This window comes from Mastacembelus armatus, chromosome 20 (genome assembly GCF_900324485.2).
Source record: "Mastacembelus armatus chromosome 20, fMasArm1.2, whole genome shotgun sequence".
In the NCBI taxonomy this organism is placed as follows: Eukaryota; Metazoa; Chordata; class Actinopteri; order Synbranchiformes; family Mastacembelidae; genus Mastacembelus; species Mastacembelus armatus.
In genome coordinates this window covers 9,297,480-9,318,694 of record NC_046652.1, presented here as the reverse complement: position 1 = coordinate 9,318,694, position 21,215 = coordinate 9,297,480, and the positions used below count along the sequence as shown (strand labels likewise).

The 21,215-nt window shown below is 39.6% G+C and overlaps 1 protein-coding gene across 14 annotated transcripts in view; it reads left to right on the top strand.

Moving 5' to 3' along the window:
• The first annotated feature begins 1,672 nt into the window (after positions 1–1,672).
• The window catches only part of kiaa1217 (KIAA1217 ortholog), a 99,760-nt gene continuing 80,217 nt past the window's right edge, over positions 1,673–21,215 (top strand). For 6 of the 14 annotated variants that reach the window (XM_026291842.1, XM_026291844.2, XM_026291843.1 and 3 more), the window contains exon 1: positions 20,360–20,814. In XM_026291842.1, the coding sequence (XP_026147627.1) occupies positions 20,469–20,814 (346 nt within the window). In that variant the 5' untranslated portion in view covers positions 20,360–20,468. Of the gene's footprint in view, positions 1,937–20,358; positions 20,815–21,215 lie in introns of those variants that run through there. The other 8 variants (XM_026291841.2, XM_026291840.1, XM_026291839.1 and 5 more) reach the window with 4 other exon arrangements.

The window sequence follows — 21,215 nt, the reverse complement described above, 5'->3', positions numbered from 1 at the left end:
AAATATCCTACTTGCGAGTGCAAGTACACACATAAAGTAGAGTTACAAGTATGTTTATCGTAAAATCACGCTCAAACAGTTTTTTCCCTCCAATGTTTTTCCCCTCTCCATTTGATAGTTTTCATCGCACGCAATGTGGATTTCTGTTGGCCACTCTGTGCCTGATTGACATTTTTGTGCACGACATAACATGAGGGGTGGTTTTGACAGTTTGAGGGCGGATTTATATACGTATCTCAGTAAATGCTGAGTGCAGGTTGAATACACTCCATGCTTTATCAATATCATAGTAACGTTAAATATTTATTAGTAAAATGGTATTTATTCTAAAGGTGTGTATGATATTGTGATTTTATAAGCTTCTATAAGCTGTGCTTTATATCACGGTTCCAGCGCCTTAAACAGCATCTGTGTACATGTCTGAGTGCTGGGAATAAACATGACTTCAGCAAAACCATTTTCACGGTTAGAGTCCAAAGGAAAGCAAACACAAGATATAAGCTAACAGCAACGTGTTGAGGTCTCTTTCCCTTTCTGTTTTTTTAACGCATCTTTTCTGATTTAAGCTCATACTCAACTTTTCAGTGTCATTAAATTATTCACTATGTGATTGTTATATTTCAGCTTTAGGACATATTATAATTTGTGATATGGACATGTCAACTGAGTGTATTAAACTACACTCATTCGTCCTCGTCTGCCATCTTGGACTTCTGGAGAAGTTGTTAATCAGTCATTTAATGTCCAGTCAATCACAAAAGGAACCAGTAGCATTTATTGAGGGAAAGGTACGGTGGCCGACAAGGGCAAATGCTCCGCAACGACCAAAACACATGCAAGAGAGAAAACACAACGGAAGTGCACCAAGCCAATAGGGGAACCCTGAACTGAGGGGTGCTATGAACAAAGTTTGGCTACCTTTTACAGAGGCGAGAGAGCTACATGTAGTGATATAAGCCATGTCTCATTTCGGAGTCTGCGCAGTGAGACGCAGCTTATAGTTTTAAATTGCAACAGAATGAGCATCCTCCTCTGATTGTTCTCATATGTGCTAGTATTTGCTAAACATGTTCTATTACATTTGTTTACTTGATCAAAAGTGTCATACAACATTGGGAAAGGGTTATGGGAGGGGGGCTATGGGGGGTTGTTTTTGCAGGGTGGGATGTCTGAAGGTATGTTTTCCATTTATTACTTTTTAAACACTTGGCCGTCATCTTTTACAATACTGTACTTTGATAATATTGTAAAACGTGACGATCAAGTGTTTAAAAAGAAATAAATGGAAACTCACCTTTTTTATGTTGTCTCTGTAAAATTTAACCATCACTTGTTCATAGCATCCCTCAATTCGGGGTCCCCCTTCCGTTGTGTTTTCTCTCTTGCATGTGGTTTCTTTCTTGTGTGGTTTCGTTGTTTCAGCATTTCTTTCTTGCATGTGTTTTTATTGTTGCAGCATTGGAGGTAGGATAAAACACAGTTTGAGCGTGTATTATGATGAACATATGCGCAGCTCTTCGCGAATTTCGCATTTGCGCTCGCAAGTGCGATATTTGCGCTGTGGAGGTGTTAAAACATGCAGGTCAATATTTTTCACTTTGCGTTTTTGCGCCCTCTAGTTTTGTCGTTGATGTAACGCCATACCAGAGGGAGCAGAGCGAAAGTCATTGACAGACGCTCCCCACTGGTCTGTGTAGTGAAGTGTAGTTTTCCCTCAAAGATTCCCACGCGTCAAACGGGGACGCAGTCACCTCGACGCAGTTCAGCTCCGGTGCTCGGGAAGTTACCGCACACTTGAAAACAAACCAGGGACCAAAGGACACAGTCTGCGGGCGAGAGGCTCTGACCCGAGAGGTGATATCGGACATGTCTGGACACCGGGTGCAGTTCGCAGACCTTCCTCCTAGTAACGACAAAGGAAGTCCCAAATGTCACAGTAAGAACAATTATTGAGCTTCTTAATCTTTGCTGACCTTGAATTCACCGGTGACTCCACAATACTGATTATGTGGAAAACTCCTGAAGTTGTTTGGGCTTATTTTCGTTTAGACGTCTCAACTGCGGTTAAGTATTTCATAGTTTTAATAGATTATAGTTTTGCTGACATACAGTGAAGGGGAAGAATACTTAATGTGTGTTTTCACTACTTTTTCTATTTTTCAATGTATGGAGGAATATATACAATTACTAAACTCATATGACACATCAGCTCTCTTTAATGAAAGAAATGTGCATCTTAAGCCATAAACCACATTACATTACTGCAAACACATAACTTGTCATTTAACTCTGCATGTCATAATACTTTGAGATCAGAATACAATCCATAAAAAGCTTATTAATGGTAGTTTTTTAAAGACTGTTGGTATTGTGCCTGTCAACTTTCAAGCAAACTTTGGTTTTCCTGTCTTTTCACTGATATAAAATATCAGAATATTTAGGATATTTACAATATCCTTGACATTTCCACTGCTCACATGACGTGCTGCCTCTTGATGGTTGTTCTATATATGTGCCTTATGCATAACTGGTTTGTGTTTATGACACTTAACCAGAGATCCACTTTACATGGGCATCAGTGGTATGATCCCATTCAGTCACTACTTCATACACTTACCTGAAGTGGCATTTGTCCTTTAAGTGCTGCTGCTAACTAATTGAGGGGATGCTGACCATGAGATGCATATATTGACCACTCCACTGCGAACACACAGTGTGTAAATACTGCACATTATTTGCTATTAATTTGTGCTTTTATTGCTGAAGTGGATGCTTTAAAGATGCGATTCTGACAGCACATGAGGTGTGACAGTGCCTCTGCTGCTGTTTGCTGCAGTGTATGCACAACAGCATGAGACAGAGAAGCTGAGCTCATCTCCATGGTGACAGGTTGAGTGACAGGACACGTGAGCAGGGACAAAACAGATAATTTCCAGTTTCTTGCGTTCCAGAGGACTGTATCTACAGTACATTGTGTGTTTCCCATATATTTGTATCTATAACGTCAGCTGATGGTCATTGTGATGTTTGTTTGTTTGTTTATTAGTCAGTAATATACATATGGACAACAGAGTAAGAAGTGTTGATGATGTGTGCAGGTTAAGCTCACAGTGTATGCAATGCATGCTGGTTGGGCATATGAAAAAACAGAATGGCAGCTTCAGCAGCGAACCACACATTCTGACTCAGCTTCTTCGTTTCTACTGTGGTTCAGATGCAGGTGACAGTGGGGTCAGGTTTCAGTGTCTTCTCTTTTTCTGATGCACACATTTCCAAACAGATACATCTATACTACACTCACATGCATAATCTCACAACAATTCCCTGTTCAAGACCCCTGCTGCTGGATGTACTGAAAGATAGCCACGATTTAATGCTCATTTGCTCTTTGTTTAGACATATAAACCACAAGTAACACCTGAATGGTATGTATAATATTAGCTCATCCATCACCTAATTAATTTTCAGACTGCTACAATAGAACCGCTAATGGTCTTGGTGTCACCTAGAGGGGATAACACAAAGAGGAAAGCCAGAGTGTTGTTAGTGGTGGTGTTCAGTTTATTTGAGTTAAAGCAGTAATTGGCATTATTTACACTATGCTATGATGTTTGGGAACGTCATGGTCATCATGATGGTGCTTGAACACTGAACTATTAACAAACAATGAGCAGATGTGTAACATCTTTGTCTCTGGATTATTTTATATTCTTAAAGCATTTTATTCAATGGCAGTCTTTTCTATCAATTTGGTCTAGGTGGCTGTCACTTCTCATGCTGTGTTGGTGCTTTTTCATGAAGCAAACACTGGTTCTCAACAGCAGAACCCTGGTCATACATATAGATTCAAGTTTGGTCAATGCTAATAGAATGCTAAAATTTCAGTGTTTCACAATCATTATCACAGTTTTCTTTAAACTTAGGAATTGTTATTTGTCTTTTACCCTTTTTAGGATTAGGTGAGTGCAGCTTCCATTATATCTTGACTCGTACATGCTCTTTGCTTTGACAATGGTTGCCTGGGAGTTGCACATTTAAAGAGTAAAACAGCTGCACTCTCAGCTATAATGTTCATCATCTCAGGTTTCCAACAGTATTTGAAGATTAACTGGACTGTTTCTGAAGAAAGATATGCAGACTTAATTGGATGACCCAATGCTCCTCCATTTCCATCTGTCTGGCAACAATTCTCTTTAAAAGAGGGTGGGACACTTTAAAATCCAGATCAGTGGCTAACTTGTTCCCCACAAAGAACAGTTGAAATCTTTCTCTTGTTTGCCCCCCTACCAAGAAGTTTGCTTTATTAATGTGATTATTATATCTTATGTTTAAACACTAAATCCAACACATTTGCCATTCTATGTACATTATCCCAAACAGACTCTGTGAGATTGAGAAATGTTTTAACCTGAATTCAATCACCAGATGAATCTGTGCAATCCCTATGCTTAATTTGAACATGTGAAAAGTTATAAATTGCTAGATGGAATTGTGGGTGTTTAAAAACCATAATAAAAAGTCCAGGTCAAGCAATAAACTTGGCTGGATGCTATTGCACCGTCAGTCCCTGTGCGAATATCTGGGAGAAATGTGAAATGCTATGTTAAAATGATAATCACAGAATATGCTTTACCAGCTTAGGAATGCAGATGATGTCTAAGCCAGTGTCAAGCCACTGGAGCGGATGCTGTTTCCATTTAACTCCTCAATGCAGATTATAATACTTGGAAAACAAATCAAATAGACGAAGGTGAGGCTAGAGCATGGCCTTTCATTTTCAAGACATAGTTTCTATAGATAGTTCGCTCATTAATATTAATGTCATATTTTAGTGTGTTGCTGTCCTCTCAGGAAAGGTGTCAAATGCCTGTCACATTGGATAGGTACTTGAGATGATCCTGCTGGAAATAGCCAAGCCCCTGAGATGCTAAATAGCTGTTTTCACAGTGGATTATAAACCAGTGCCTTAAGGGCTCTTAAGCTCCCTTTAAAACACAAAGATTTAAGGGTACTCTGTGGCCTTCTCTGCCCAAGAGTAATGTGCTGTTGTTTTTCTAGCTTTTACTGGGGTTGCTGCTTTGTGATAAAATGTAGTAACCTTGAGTTGATAACCATTTTGTTTTTTGGTTGCTCAAATACTTTTGAATCAGAGAGCCTGTGTGCATGAGGGTTGCAAATATATTTTCAATATCATTTTATTACTAGTATCTCTTTCATCTTTTTCAATATATTTGAAAGGCTTGCAGTCAATTTAGAATAACCTAATATATGGCTACAGTTTGACCAGGATTTAAATTATATTAGTGCATATGAAATACTATTTTTTCAGCCATTTAGGTTTCAGCCATTTTCTGTTGACCTTTTTATATGTTCCCAGTCACTATTCAGGAGATCTGTCTTCATTGTTACACACTCAAGAAAATGAAAGCATGTTGCTTCTGTTTGGCCTGTTGTTTAAAGAAAATGTTGCATACTACCTTCTGACCTCTGGCATTTTGTTTCTTTCAAAAGTATTTGTGAGATACAGTTAACCTAAAGGTCAATACTGAGAAATTAAGTCAAAGGGAGATGGTAGTTTGAGATCAAATAAAGATTTAGAGATCAGAGATTTACTACATATTTTACAGTAGGTACTTTTTGCTAGAAATTACTCCTGATTGAGTCATCATCTCTGTTTTCCTAAATGACTTTTATAACATGAAACATGGCACAACTAACAAATTATCCAGCTTCTCCTGACTTTTCTGTCCATCCAATAGCTGTATGCCAGTGCTATGGGGAGAGGAACCAGATGTTTTCATCTGTTTTTTTCTGAGTGATTCCCCTTCACAAGTTCCTCCCTCTGAGGGTGTGGTGAAGTGCCATACTTTGGAGCAAAAACTAGCTACTGCAAAACTGCAGTAGCACTTAAATAGAACTTGACGCCAGTGCAAGATTTCACCACCTCAGATGTTAAGAATGGGGAGATAATGAAGTTCACCTGTTCAGCAGCAACAAGTGACACATGGACCTCTCAGCACCAGGCACTTAAAGTTTCTTGTTGGATGTTGCAGCTGAACCGACACTCTCAGGGTCTAATGACACTACAGCATTGTCATTCCTACTGCTGCTATTCTGTCGCCAGTGGAATCAGGAGTAAACAAACATTTCTGTCTTGTTTATAGTAATCTGGTATAGTAGTCTGGGAGGATCTAAGGCCTGATAACATACAGATGGGAATGTACACTGTTAAAATAATGACTCCCAAAGGGTGCCGCAGCTCTCTGCACAGTTGTCATTCATCCACCCTGAGCAGTGATCTTGAAATATCTGCACGTCTTTATTGGTGATTAAAGACGATGTCACTGTATTTCTGTGCTGTTGGGAATCAGGATGTAATAACATTCTCTGCATGAGTTCCCCAAGCACTAATTATGCATGATGCCAGCCATGATGACATTGTTTTTTATAGGAGTAACAGTAACAAAAGATTGATTTGGACACAGACGAGTGAGAAGTCAAGTGGCCTCCTCTTTGATGTTGCAATGAAGTCATCTTCAAAGGAAAATATGAAATAGGTGTGTGGGAGAGAAATTGAAGCAATAGATATGTGCTGATGCTTAATATTGTGTGTCTGTGTGTTTATGTGTGTGTGTGTGTGTGTGTGTATGTACCTGATCAGGAGGTTTATAAAACACAGAGTATTTTATTCTCCAACTGTGATTTTAATGACTTTACAAATCAATCAGAAAATCTGGGGCACTGCCACAGAGGTTGGCTTGGACAAACGCATACACACTCACACACACAGTGACTTCTTCATTCTTTGTGGGCACATTACATTGATTTACATTCATTTCCTGGAGAAACTAAACCTAACCTTAACCATAACCACTGCTTGCCTAAACCCTGACCCTTCCACTAACCTTAATAATCTCATCCTGCCAAGTTGTCACTCAGGCTCTGTCCAAATGTGTGTATATTATATATGTGTGTGTGCATGTGTGTGTGTGTGTGTGTGTGTGTACCAGTATGTAATATTTTATATATATATATATATATATATATATATATATATGTGTGTGTGTGTGTGTGTGTGTGTGTGTGTGTGTGTGTTCATGCATATTCATGCATATTTATGCATAGTTATGACAGCTGAAGCAACACCCAGTGTGTAGTTTGTGAATGTGATGTGTGAGCTTTGTCCATATGTTGTTTTATCATCTAGCCCACCCAGTATTACTCAGATACATGACCTGTACGAACTATGATGCTTGAGAGAAAACAAAAACAGACACACATGCCTGAAAGCATTTTCTCATCCACTTACTGTATGTGATAAGGCTGTGTTGATTACAAGTAATTTATACGCACTTAACTAAAGACAAACCATCTGACACCGCTCATTCAACATTCCAAACATTTCGCTTCAGCATCTAATTTGGTAACTGAGCTTGTGGATAGGAAAAGAATCCACTCCCAGTCAATAACCACAAGCCACTACTGTCAATGTGATAAATGGGAGGTTTAGTGCAAGGATACATGTGGGTGTTTATAAGTGGATGGGACGCCACTTATAGGGTGCGGTCACAGCGAGGGGCTGGGGGAGGAAAACATACATTCAGAAATGGAGAAAAGATCTGTGATGACCATATAGCATATCTAATCCAAAACACCTTCCAGTCTCTCATAAGTTCTTTTTATTATGACAACAAAGAAAAGTCAGTGGCAGATTAATTAAAGCAGTGATCTATTGTTCTGTCAGAAAACATCTGTCAACAAAAAAAAAACTTTATCAGCACCTTTTCCTAAGTGAGAATGAGGAAATGAATATAAGCATAGCTGTGTGCAGTAAATTCTTTGGCACTTCCTGTGGATTTTCAGGTCACGTTGGGCTAATCCACTTTACTCCCTTCAAAGTCATTGAAATACCAGCTTGCCAATAAGCGTGGAGCTGGAATTGTGGCATCAGCAAATGAGCTGTTGATCCTTAAATCCAAACTGTAATTTGAAGACAAAGCACTGTTTTCTAATTAATACTCCCTTTTTGTTGTACTTAGCAACAAAACATATACAAGTCCAGACATTATCTATGATACAGAGAAACATCTTGATTTGAAGAATTATTACCAATCAGAAAAATATATTTAAATTACTACATAGAGTCTATTCTTTTGTCATTCTAATTCCCAACCTTTTGTAGTATAAAATACTTTCACTTTAGCTTATCAGAGCTCCTACAGCTGCTGTAGTAGAAGCAGGACTCCGATATTTAATGACCAGATATGATGTACTGCCTCGCTGTAATGTATGTGAAGCTGAATGCGATGATGTGGACTTAGCTGTCAGGAACCACTGCAAAGGCCAGCAGTTGTGTAAGAGATTTAATGGCCTTCTAAAGAGGGGGCAGCAATCATCAGACCTTTTGGCAAGGTCAGCAAGGTCCTTTACTCTGTGGTTCTTTCATTCCATCACTCTGTTAGTCAACTTAAAAAAACTTTAGAGCTCTCCAGCCTCCAGACACTACATTTTATGACTGAGTCTGTTAAAATGCTTTTAATAATGTTCTCTTTTGATTCATTGCGGTTATATTGACAACATTTTAGCTTAATGAATAAAACAAAAGCTTGATGCCATCTTTAATTTTTCATTTTAAGTAGGAGGAATTAAAGCATGTGTGTTGAATTGTCATATTATGTGTGCGTCTTCACATCAGTGGGAAACTGTAAACTTAGATAATGATACAAAGATGTGTGCATGTGCCTAGTTGTGTGTGTGTAGAGCTGCAGTTTAGTCTGTCTTTTTGCACTTTACTAATTCTTAAGCCTTTAGTGTTTCAAGCTCTTGGGTTCATGTTCCACCATGGCCAAATGAAACAGGAGTTAGTATACTGTCATCATAGGAATGGCTTGTTTAACATTGCGTTTTGGACCTCCAGGGTAATTTATATACTTTTTCTTAAAATGTAACCAGACAATTTGACAGTTTCTTACATATCTTTCCTGAGAAAATGTACAGGGAGTGACAGTCTCAGCTAATCACCTCCAGGGTAGCAGAGGACTAAGATAGTGTAATTGCAGAAAAACTCAGAGGTGATTTACTTGACTTTAATTTTTGCAGGTATTTCAGGTTTCTCTTTTCACTTTGTTGGTCCTTCCATGGGTTTCCCAAAGGTCAACATATCTCATTATTTCATTTTTTTCATGCAATATTAGACTGTGAAATCACTGTTAGGCAGTGTTGATAATTAACTGATCTTTACCTTAAAAGTTAAATGTATTATATTAGCAATGGATCAAATCGGAGCAGTTTGAAAAGGGGTACTAAAAACATTCAGTACACAGTATAATTTTAAGTTTTGTTTAAGATCATTTTTGTAAACAATACATTAATGTACTTGTTTTCAAACAGTAAAAGATAATTTTATTAATATGACACTCAGAAAACTTTGACCTCACCTTAATGCGAGTGCTATGGACCAATTGCCCCCCTGAGTTTACATACATGTAGATGTAAGGGTAACACCACTGGATCCTGTAAAGTCTTTGTTCATCTTAAAGACAGATGTTTGGTTAAAGGGGGTATACAGAGTACAATATAAGCGAGGCACTGTACAATATGATGAAGCTGAGTATTCCTGCATTGTGTTCAGATGTTGATAAATCCATGTCAGAGAGGGACTGACTCAACTCATTTTTGTGGCTGCAGTGTGTGTGAGTCAGTAAAGCCATGACTTTATGTTTCACAATAACACAGACCAGCAGTAATAAATCATATGTGGTTTATTTAGTAAATCCCTCATTCTATAAGGTATTTAAAATTAAATGAAGAGTTAGGACATTTAGCCACTTAGAGAAAACATACAAAATATTTACCCTAAAGAAAACAATTCAGTATGAACATCTTGCATCCACAAATTCTTCATAAGTTTTAATCTTTACGTAGTTTAACCAAAACAATCCTTTTACTAGTTTTGCACACACATATAACTCAAGTAAAAAAATACACTTTAACCTGCCCCCATTGTGGGCAGGAGACATGGCTTGGGAGCTAATGTCCTTAAACAAATAGCAGTTTCACCTGGTGGTGCAAACTACCAAAATAAAACATCCATGAAGCATGGGTTAGAGGCAGATTACAAGAAACGGTGGAGAAAAACAAAGGGCAGATTTTAGTCAGGATCCTGGAAGAATCAAACATGGTACTCTGGCTCCTGACAGGAGTTTGGACTGAACCTGCAGCAGGACTAAATATGTTTAGTTACCTAGTCCTCTCTGACTGCTGAAAACTAATGGCCCCGTGGCTGTGCTGCTGTTGCCAGTGTAGGGTGGTAATCAGGTTTTGCATTATGACACTTTACCCTCTGGAGATTGCTATGAACCCTAGATCAAGCAGTATTAGTTTGCTGTTAACCAAATTAACAATAATCTCTGCTGATAAAGTCTGTTGAGTTGCCTTGTATGTCTGACTAGCTTCCAGCTAAAACTTGGACTTTGTTGGGCCCAACAAATAACTTGGACTGCCAGTAAAACAAGTTCCAACAGCTTTTGTTGGCAGGTAGTCATAGGAACTTTTAAAGTAAACAGCACTTTTTTTACAGTGTTTTTGAGCTTAATATCTTAGGCCTGTCCTAATTATCCTTTCAGTTTTCAGTTAAGGACATTTGTGTTTATAAGTTAAAGAGTTTAAAGTGTAGCTGCTCACAGCTGACAGTTATCATCAGCTTCTTTTTTTTCTTTCCAGGAGTGTTCACTGAAGTGAGGAGAAGTTAGCTCAGAGTTTCCACTGACCTTTAGGACCTTGAAGTCTCCTAAACCCTGAGTCACCCGAGTCTCTAGGCCTGCCTCTGAATCTGACACTGAATGGTGTCCAGGGTTTTAATATCACAGGGATTGTGGGTGCTCCTGACTGATGGAGGTTTGGGGTTGGTCTTTGATGTTCTTTGAGCTTCTTAATGAGGATCAGACTCCAGGGTTTTTAGCCAAGGTCCCTCAACCCCCCACCTTCTCTCCTCTCCCACTCTGGAGCAGAGGGACAGCAGACACTTCAGGACCCGTTCTACCTCAAGAGATGATTTTGTGTCCTCCTCTGCTATTCTATACGTCTCCCCATTCCCCCCTTTTCCTCTTCCCTGCCCTTTTTCCTTTAATCAGACTCTTTGGCACTCAGAGCAACTCTGCATCTCAGAGTGAGTTCATCATTTCATTAAGTAGGCCTTGGTCCAGATGAATCAGGCTTCTGAAGTCTTTTCATCAGCACCTCAGGGAAGCTAGAGGTGCAGTTAGAGAGGCTAATAATGTGACACAGCACAGGAAACACACCCAAGGGGGTCCAGCAAAGTCTCGGCTGGACAGGCATACCAAAATGTGTGTATACAACCCTGTGACAGGACAAAGGGTCAGGGCAGATGTCTTTCAAGATGTGGGACCAACTAACCCCTGACCCAAGTTTTGAAATTGAATTCCAATCAAAAACATGTGCATGCCAGTACTCTAGTTAGATTGACTTTCCTGCTTAAAAGACATGATTGATAAATTAACAAAGAACCTATGTAGTGACATTGCACTATGGAGTTGCACTCCCTGTTAGCAATGTACGCCAGAGTCCCGGAGGATGTGACTGAACCTTGTCAAACGAGGCTTTGTATTCTTGTCAGTCAGTGGTTGAAAAACAAAAATTCTAAATGACAATTACAGAAACTGTCTTGTTTCCAAAGTGGAAAAAAGTAAGAAAGTAGTACATAAACACCAGATGTGGCAGTATGAGAATATGCTCATAGTAAAGTGAAATTAGACATGAAGTGTCTGTTTCCCATAGGCGGGGTTGTCAACAAAGACCTGCAGCTACTTCTTGTGCAATGTATTACAGTTAGCTTCAGGTCAATGCTATTTCTGTCTGAGGTACTGGGCTGCTAATTTGTGTTGTTGCCATAGAGCAAAGCCATAAAGCCCCAACAAGCTCATTATTATTGTAGAAGCATTGGGACCTTTGTGTAGCTAAAGAAATCTGCATGTTTTGTCTTGAGACAAGCATGGCTTCATATCTTACATGGCTAGTCTGTCATCTATTCAATTCTGCATCTTTCTCTCCATAATTAACACCCCATTTAGCCTCTGTTCCAAGCTTCATTCTTAGTGCCCTTATGTGCCCTTCTTTGTGTCTTGATCACTTTGTGTCCCTTTGTATCAAATGCTTATCTCTGCTGTGTGTTTTCCCAGGCAGTGGCTCATGTTGTTAGCTCAGCAGATCTCTGCTGCTGACTGAAGACTTGTGTATTTGTGTGGCCATGTGTGTTTTTATGTGTGTCTGCCTTCTTGTATTGATGTGTACAATTGGAGAACCTCCTTGTTCTGGCAGGGAGGCTGGTGTTTGCTGTCTCTGCAGTTCACATGTTACTTTGTCTTCACTGTTACTTATTTACTACTGGAACTAACGGAACTTCCACTCCCATACACACTTATTATCTAGTCTTTTGTCTGAATTCATCTGTAGTTCTTCACACACTTATCTATGCACATGTTCTCGGTATAGGTAAACCACATGATATTAGCTTATAGAGAAGAACTTGCAGTATAAAAATGTCAAACACCCGGCGCCCAGGGAGCAGTTGGGGGTCCGGTGCCTTGCTCAAGGTTCTCACCTCAGTCATGGTATTGAAGGGCGCTGGCTGTTCACTCCATTCCACCGAAAATTCCTGCCGGACCTGAGACTCAAATTTTTTCAGATCCAACTCCCTATCCATTAGGCCATGACTGCCCACGACATAATTTGTATTGATGTTTTGGACAGGTTTGGTTATGTCATAAGGTGAAGAGATTTCTATATTCTTTGATTTGTCTGCACACTTGTTGGTTTAAAGTGGGTGGGAGTTCTTTAGAAAATGGTTATAGCATGTATTCCTGAGTACCAATCATAATGTAGCAATAATTTAATATACAAAGCTCAGTGTGTATGTGTGTCTGTGTTTGAAAATCTCAAACAGATATGCCAATCTCCCACAAAACCCCTTCAAGAATACACCAGCAATCCGAGGACAGGCATTCTGCAGACTTGCACATGTACTCTGGTTGGATAAACACCCATGTCCACTAAAGCAGTGGTTCTCAATCCTGGTCGTCGAGGCTCCCTGCCCTGCTTGTTTTCCAACTATCTCTGCCCTTCCCACTTCTGATTGTCTGAACACACTTGATCCAGGTAATCAGCAGTGAGTAGGGGAGGGATAGTTGGAAAACAAGCAGAGTAGGCTTCCTTCAGGACCAGGATTGATAGCTACTGCTCTAAAGGACCCTTGCAAGGGTAAATAGTTGGCCGCTCCACAGTCAACATGGAATACATATTATTTCTTGTCTTGTCTTAGTCCTAGGGTGTTCTGGTACCAAATACCCTCATGAATCACCTTATGGCCAGTCTATGACTTTGACTGTAGTTTGTCACATAAGCACAATGAAGAGTCAGATTCTTCCTCCAAGCAACTTGCAGTCATATGGAGGCGATCCTTTGGTTCTCTAGGGTCCAACACAGCATCACTCAGCTCTCAGCTCGTGGGGATACTCGCCCAGATACCGCTCAGCCAATATTATCCTGTCTTTTCTTTGCAGACATAATGTTTTTTAAGTTCAAAGAATAAACTGAAGTGTAGAAATAATTAATTGGTTTTGATATTGACAACACATAATTAATTAGGGATGAGGTCATACTTTCAACCAATAAAAGGTTTTATAAAGGGTCTTTTCTGTTAGTTATAAAGACAAAATTACAAAGACATTTTTGTCCCTGAATAAATAGTTCAATTGGGACTGATTTGCGACATATGACATTATTTTAATGACGTCGTATCTGCAGTGTTGAATGATATTTACCAGTGAACATATGCAAATTTATGGGAATGATAATCAGTCATTTGAAAGCTGTCAGGTTTACTTAGTGATTCAAGCTTGCATGAAATTCTATTTTCTTGGCAAGCATGTGCACATGCAGACATACATACATGCAGATATTGACACAGACATTAGAGATTATCCACTGTTCCCTGTGAGCACAGGCAAATGGCATTATAACACATTAAAGGTCAACAAAGAAATACACTGTAAATCATTTGATGCTGGTTCAGCTTAGACATGTAAGCAGCCCCGCTGCCTTGAAAAAGTGATTTTAGTTCAGTGTTGTTTTATTAGTTTTAGAAATGTAGTAATTGAACATGAGAAAACAGTTCCAGTAAAGATATTAGGTTGACTCAACTGTTTAGTCGCATTGTCATTACAAAAAGGTTTGTTTTCCTTTTACATGTTTCAGTTTAAAGAGACATAAGAACATACAGCTGCTGCTGTTGAAGCCATTTTGTACCATAGTTGGTACAAAGACGACATGAGAGGGTTTTTTGTTTCTGTGTCCTGAGCACATTCAAATGTATTGGCTGTGTATGTTTTGGCTATGTGTTCATGCCAAAGGATGACTTTTCATTTTACTGCTAAATCAAAAACACCAAAGAATGTAATTCCTGAACTGTAATAAAATATTGTTGTAATAAATGAATGATTTCATTGTGTTTTCCCAACACATCTGACAGTGAAGCTTAGACTTCTTTTGTTCATACTTTCACTCTTTTGGTTGCTTGACCTAGGGCAAAACAGTATCCAATGTCATGAAAAAAAAAACATTAATTCATTATCATAAAAATCTTGACAATATAATTAACTTACAGCAATTTTCTCACCTCTCGTTCAGAAGGGCTCAGATTTTGGATTGTCCTTGTAGGCTTGTGTCTTTGCCATATTTGTATGTGTTTCACCTGAGCTTTATGGTGTGCTATTAATGTGGAACTTGTTTTATCCTCAGAAAGTTGATTCTGTTTGAGAATTTGGTGACTATACCTCTTTGTCTTTCTTTATATCTCTTTGTCCCTCTTTTCTTTGTCTATCTTCAGCCAGCCATTAAACTAAAAATCAATAAGCTATAAAGAGTATAGAGAAGGCTCTTATTTACATCTGTCTTAATGGAGAGGTGTTTTGTCCCTCTTCATGTGGTCTTTTTTTACTACTGGCAGAGGCATTAGGCTTGCCTCTAAAAACACACTTGACAGACTGTCCTGATAAGAAGCTAAACTCTCTTTAAATGGTGAGGAGTAAAGGCTGTGAGCTTGATGTGTAGCCACTGCATCTAGGGTAACTGGATGAAAAGATGAGGTTAGAAGTAGATATTTCCAAACTGTGTGATTTTAGCATGTGAACACTCGCATGTCGAAGGTAAAGAGCAGGAGTGATTCATAAGGCCACAGGGGGGCCCCAGAGACAGGACATAAGGAGAAAATTCATGGCTCAGACTGAGGAACTACCTGCCGGATCTTTTCTCAGCTGTGAAACAGTTCAATATTGACTCTGTTTGTTATGATTTGTTTTGTTGCCTCTCATCGGGTGAGCCATGTAAGAACATTTTAAGCTGTATTTGAACCTGTTATCCGAAAACTGAGTCTCTTTTTATTTATTTCATCTCATAAACGTAAATTGTCTTGCAGAGAAATAGGTGTAGAACTTATAGTATAACCCATCAAAACCAAATTCACATTACAATTGCATGGTATTGCAGATGCTTGAAAGGTCACAGTAGCTTGGTGGTTAGCACCTCACAGCAAGAAGGCTCCTGGTTCAAAACCCGTCAGGGGATTTTCTGTGTGGAGTTTGCACACATGAGTGTGTGAGGTTGTGTGTCTCTATGTGGCCCTGTGATGGACTGGTGACCTGTCCAGGGTGTACCCCTGCCTTTCACCCAAAGAGAGCTGGGATAGGCTCCAGTAGATCCCTGTGACCCTAAATAGGAATAAGCAGATATAGATAATGGATGGATGAACACCTGAGAATATTTCAAGTCTTGTGGTTTTTCTAGCATAGTAAAATACATATGTAAGAAATCAAACTTACTCTTGTGATCTTTTGTATTTTTTTTTTAAATAAAACTTCAAACTACATATTTATTCTGTTTAATTAGAATCCAGGCAGGTTGACAGTGATGAAGACTGACACTGACCAATCACAGTTGTTTAAGTTTGTTTAAGTGACAGTTGATGATAACAGGGCAGCTCTTCTCCAGACTGAGTGACTGTATCCCTTGATTTGCTGAATGAGCGGCAGGCTACACTCATCCCCCTCTGCCATGACCAGTGCTATGATTTAATATAACAGACAATGGGTGGTTGGGTGGTTTTCCACAGGGAGAACCTGTTAAGACTAATTGGTCTTGACACATCTTATTGTCTATGAGACAGTTTCTTTCACCTTTCTTCACCTGAGAGGGTAGGGAGTAGAAAGAACTAAAACTAAAGTGGAGTGTAAAGAAAAACGTTTGGAGTTGTTGGTGTTGTTGAGCAATTGTTGAGCAGATTTGGAGTAAAATGTTTATTTCATGAGTCTGTGAACTATGAAAAAGTCTCTGATGAAATATTGATTGTTTGCTCAGGTAAAAATTGTTATTCTGAAGAATAGTTACGTTTTCTACAGCCTTGCTGCAAGTTTGCTTTTCAGTGATATACTAAATATCACTTAAGGTTTAAAATAGGTTTTGATGATGCAGCAATTTCCAGTAAGTTGTAGATTAAAAGATAACTTTACGGTGTTTCTGGTCCAATGGGTAATGACAGATAACAAGGAAGCCAGACGAGGGTGGGTTGCAACTTGGTCTCAGACTTGTGTTTTGTGCAAATTGCCCCATGCTCAGTGTAACTATTCTGTGTCTATGCATTTCTGTAGACCATGCAGTGTGTCTGAAGTAAGTGATTCAACAGCTGATACTGAGCGAGTGTTACAGACAGAAATGAGTCATGACATGGTGGGGAGGGTGCACTGAGATGGAATGTAGCAAAAGAAACAACCAACCCCCAAGGGCTTGGAAAACATACTCAGCCTTAATCCTCAGCAGAAAGGTCCACAGTTTACCCGCCCCCCACCTGAGGAACAGGGGGACTTGTTAGCAACATTAGCATCAATAAGGAGTTGTGTTTCTGTCCAGCTGCCAAATTTAAGTGCAGTATTCACTTTCTTTATAGCTGTATTTTAGTCCCCTAGAACACTTGAGGGAATTATGTGACCTATAAAGTGTGAAATGCTCTGCTAAATCAGAACCTTTATTTGTTTGGTGCTGGGCAAGTAGCATACAGTTTATAAAGATATTTTTGGTAAAAGTATCTGCTGCAGATTAGGATGGGGAAAGTGAACTAAAACAATGAGAAGTTACAGGCCAAAAAACCTAAACCCTAAGCTGAAAGACATCAAAAGGCTCCATAGAGGTTCTTCAATATTGTATTCCCATAACTGTGCATCCCACTTTTCTGCAACATAACCCTCTCAATATCCAACTGCCTACGATCTTTTTGAGAAGTGAAACAGTAGTTGGTTGTCTGGCCTGAGCTTGAACATCTGTGGGTGGCAGAATTGTTATTAAGGTATTTTTTTCTCAGTGCCAATTTCAGCTAATCAGATGATCATCTTTCACTAGTTTTGTTCTTGAAGTTAAAATACTTGGTAGGCATTCACCGCTTTGCACTTCCAGTTTGAAATGCTAATTGATGCCGTGTCTGGATACTGTGTGGATGTTGAGGGTTGTTATTTGATACATAACTGTACTTTATGATTTATCACATTCCACAAAATCACAGGCTTAATTAGGAAACTCAAATTATATCCACCGCAAATGCTATATTATTTAAGGCCTTCCAACCAATTTTCCACTGTCTGTCTACTGTAAATTCAGAATTGGCTTGAAGCCTGGGAGGCATCAAATCTACTCAGAGGGTTTTCATTTACTCAAAGCATGTACACACACACACACACACAAACACAAACACAAATAAACATATAACCATAGTATGAGAGAGTTACTATTTCACTAATTCACTAAAACCTTTATGAAGTCTATTTCTTTTCATGGTTACCCTTTTTTTTAGGTTTGACATAATCCTTAGTGCTATGACGCTGTAAACATAGTAGAATCCAGCCAAACTGATGACGCGCATGAATAATCTGACACATTTATAATCTTATGGTAATGTCTCTATGTACTTCACTTTTTCTCTTTTTCAAAAATCCATCAGAAATGCAGCCGTTCCCATGAGGTTCTTAGCCCTCAGATTTTGTCAGCGAATTATTCAGTGGGAAAGTATGTAGGTCAATCTGCTTTGCTCTTTATCTAAAGCCATACAGATATGTGGCAATATGATTAATATTTCATATCTATACAATCAGTGATGGCTGTCATCATGTTCAGAGGGCTGAGCGGCCCAAAAGGAAATTTTGAGGAGGAAAGCTTGATAGGGAGGAATTGATCAAAACATTTATAAAGACAGTCCATGTGAGTGTATTTTCTTTTACCTCTAAATCCAACATTTACTGTACATCAGTGTTTAAACATCCATCCATCCATCCATCCATCCATTTTCTATACCTGCTTATTCCTGAACCAGGGTCACAGGGATCTGCTGGAGTCTATCCCAGCTCTCTTTCAGGGGGAACGCAGGGGTACACCCTGGACAGGTCACCAGTAGTGTTTAAACATTGTATGCATAACTAAATAGAGGAGATAAATCATGGTGGCATGTGAAAAACACCAAATCTGTCTTTTCTGTAGTGGGACTTCTCAGCTTTATGATATCTGACTAGCACAGCACTAATTCTGAATGAGAAATTATCTTTGTGTAAAACTGAAGAAGTGGTTCAGTGCATGAGGATTGTTGCTCTTTTATAACATGTTGCCTGGACACAGTTGATCCTTTCACTCACCGTAATCCATTTTCTGGTGTTTAGTCAGTAAGCACGCAATGGCTTCCCTGTGTGTTATGTCACATGTGCATTTTACATGCTTTGGTGCATTACACACACTGTCATAGGCTCTGAGCTCAAAATAGGTTGACTTGTCTGCAGACAATGAATCTGACAGATTTATAGGATTGTGGTTTACTGTGTCAGCAAAATGTGCTATTGTAATATCATGAAAACAAATGGGTTGTCAATTTCTTTTTAAATTTGCCATAAAAAATATTTTTTATGGTTGTTATTCCTCATTTTATATCTACCCCACCAACACTGATTCATACTTTATTGTGCTGGCAATGATCACTGGGTACTGTAAAGGAAATTTGTAGGTCAGACAATTTGTTCCAAGCACTTTGTCCAAAGTGAAGAAATGTGTTTACTTCATGAGAGAAACTGAGTGTTTTTGAGGCTCAGAAGTGGATTTGTTTTTCTCAGGACAGAGGGTAAGAGGGAGAGAAACGTCTGAGAGCTCTGATCTTCTCTTCATTGCTGTTTTTCTCCCAGCCAACTTTTGCTGCTTTTTTCTTGTCACAGCTGATGTCTTTGGTGCAGCAGATCAGAACAGCTTCACTGTGTATCTCTTGCACACACACATACAGAAATACGCTGTAACACACCCCTCCTTTGCGCTCTTTAATTCTGTGTAAATTACACCAGTAAGTGTGTTGTATTGTGCATGTGTGTGTGCATTGCTGCCGCTCGTAGCCTGAAAATCTCCCCACATATGAGCAGTACAGGCTCTCTGGACTGGAAGAGCTAGAGACGGACAGAGAAAAATATGAATAAAAAGGGAAAGTAGGACAAGGTGAAGCCACTGAATGTAGCAGAGTGTGGCTCTGAGCGCTTTGCTGATGATGTGAAGTGCTCAACACACATCTGGAACTGCTCGAGTATCTGCACCTGAAGAGAAGGGCTCGTCCGTAAAACATCTGCTGGCACTTTCTGTTTCTCCTTGTGCTCTGTGTTTTTGTTTTTTTTGGGGTTTTTTTTTTTTTTTTTTGCACTCTTTAAATCTTTCTCTTTCTTGGTCTCCGCCTGCTGGAGCACTGGAATGGTTACCCACTGAGCATCAGCAAAGAACAGCAAGTGAACCGAAGCAAAAGAGAAGAGGAGAGAGAAGGCACAAGAGGACAGTATCATGGGAAAGACTTATTAGACATGAGGTAGGAAGAGAAGTAGACAACCATATTATGAGTATAAGTGAAGAAGAGAGAAAACAAGAGAAAATAGATCTATTAGAAAAGTATGGAGAGGGACAGCATGTAAAAAGACAGAGACAAAAAGGGAGAGATGGGATCAAAAAACTGGAATGTACTGGCACTGGAGACGTGAGTTTTTATTTGCATTTGGCACAGCACATCTTATCACACCACAGGTTTATCCACACATACACCAATCAGCACACACCTACATACTGTTTACTTTAGAGGATGATCCCAGGAGGCCACACCAGGAGGAGAGAACACCTTCCAAGGAGCTATTAACCCCCACCCCTTCACCCTCAGCTTGCCTTCCATCCAGCTTCCCAAAAGTGCCCTCCCTCCAGCCCTCTCAGTCTACCTGCACCAGTCATAACACGCTGGAGCTGGAAATTCAAAGAGTCACATTCACAAGTGCTGAGAAACCTTGGATTGCCCACAGGACATAGCTGCAGTCCACTGACTGAGACAGAGGAGTCTCACTGATACACTGATGGACAGGATGTCCAAAGCCTCCAGGTTGGGCCGACCCCCTTTGGCCGGGGTCGGATCCAAGCTGCCTTTCCCTAGGAAGGAATGCCCTGGCATGGCCACTGCAGCCGGTCGAGCCCGGGTGTTAAGCGTGGGGGAGAAGCTAATGAGAGCAGGTAGCGACAGTGCCCTGAGCAGACAGAAGTCTTTAATGACAGCTGTGCCGGAGAACAAATCACAGAGTCAGACCCAGACTGAGATTCAGGCCCCGAGCCAGAGTCCAGGGGGCCAAAATATGGAGATGGTCCCTCCCAAAAGCAGGATCAGCCCACCTAAAGCCTCAAGTCAGCAACAAGGTTTGGTGCACAGTAAGTAATCATGTTCTGAACGCCAGCTTGTGTTCAAATCCTTTCATGTACTTTGGTGTATGCACTTGAGAAACTATTTACTCTCTGTGTAATATCATATTAAGTGTGCATAAATGGATTTGTTTGAAATGTAAATATTGCAGTTCTGCTATTATTGTAATAATTCCCTGTTATTAATGAAAAAATCTTAACATAGGAATTAAAATGGGTCCCATCCTACATCTTTCGAATTAACTGCTTTAAATGTGTTTGTGCATATAGCTTTGGGTTAATTCTTATACTTTGGATTCAGTTTTGTCTGCTTGTTTTGGGTCCCCTGTAATGCTGTGTTGTGTAGGGATTAAGGCATTCCTACCTACAATAGGCTTCCTGTCCTGTGGCAAAGGATGGCATGGTCTTGT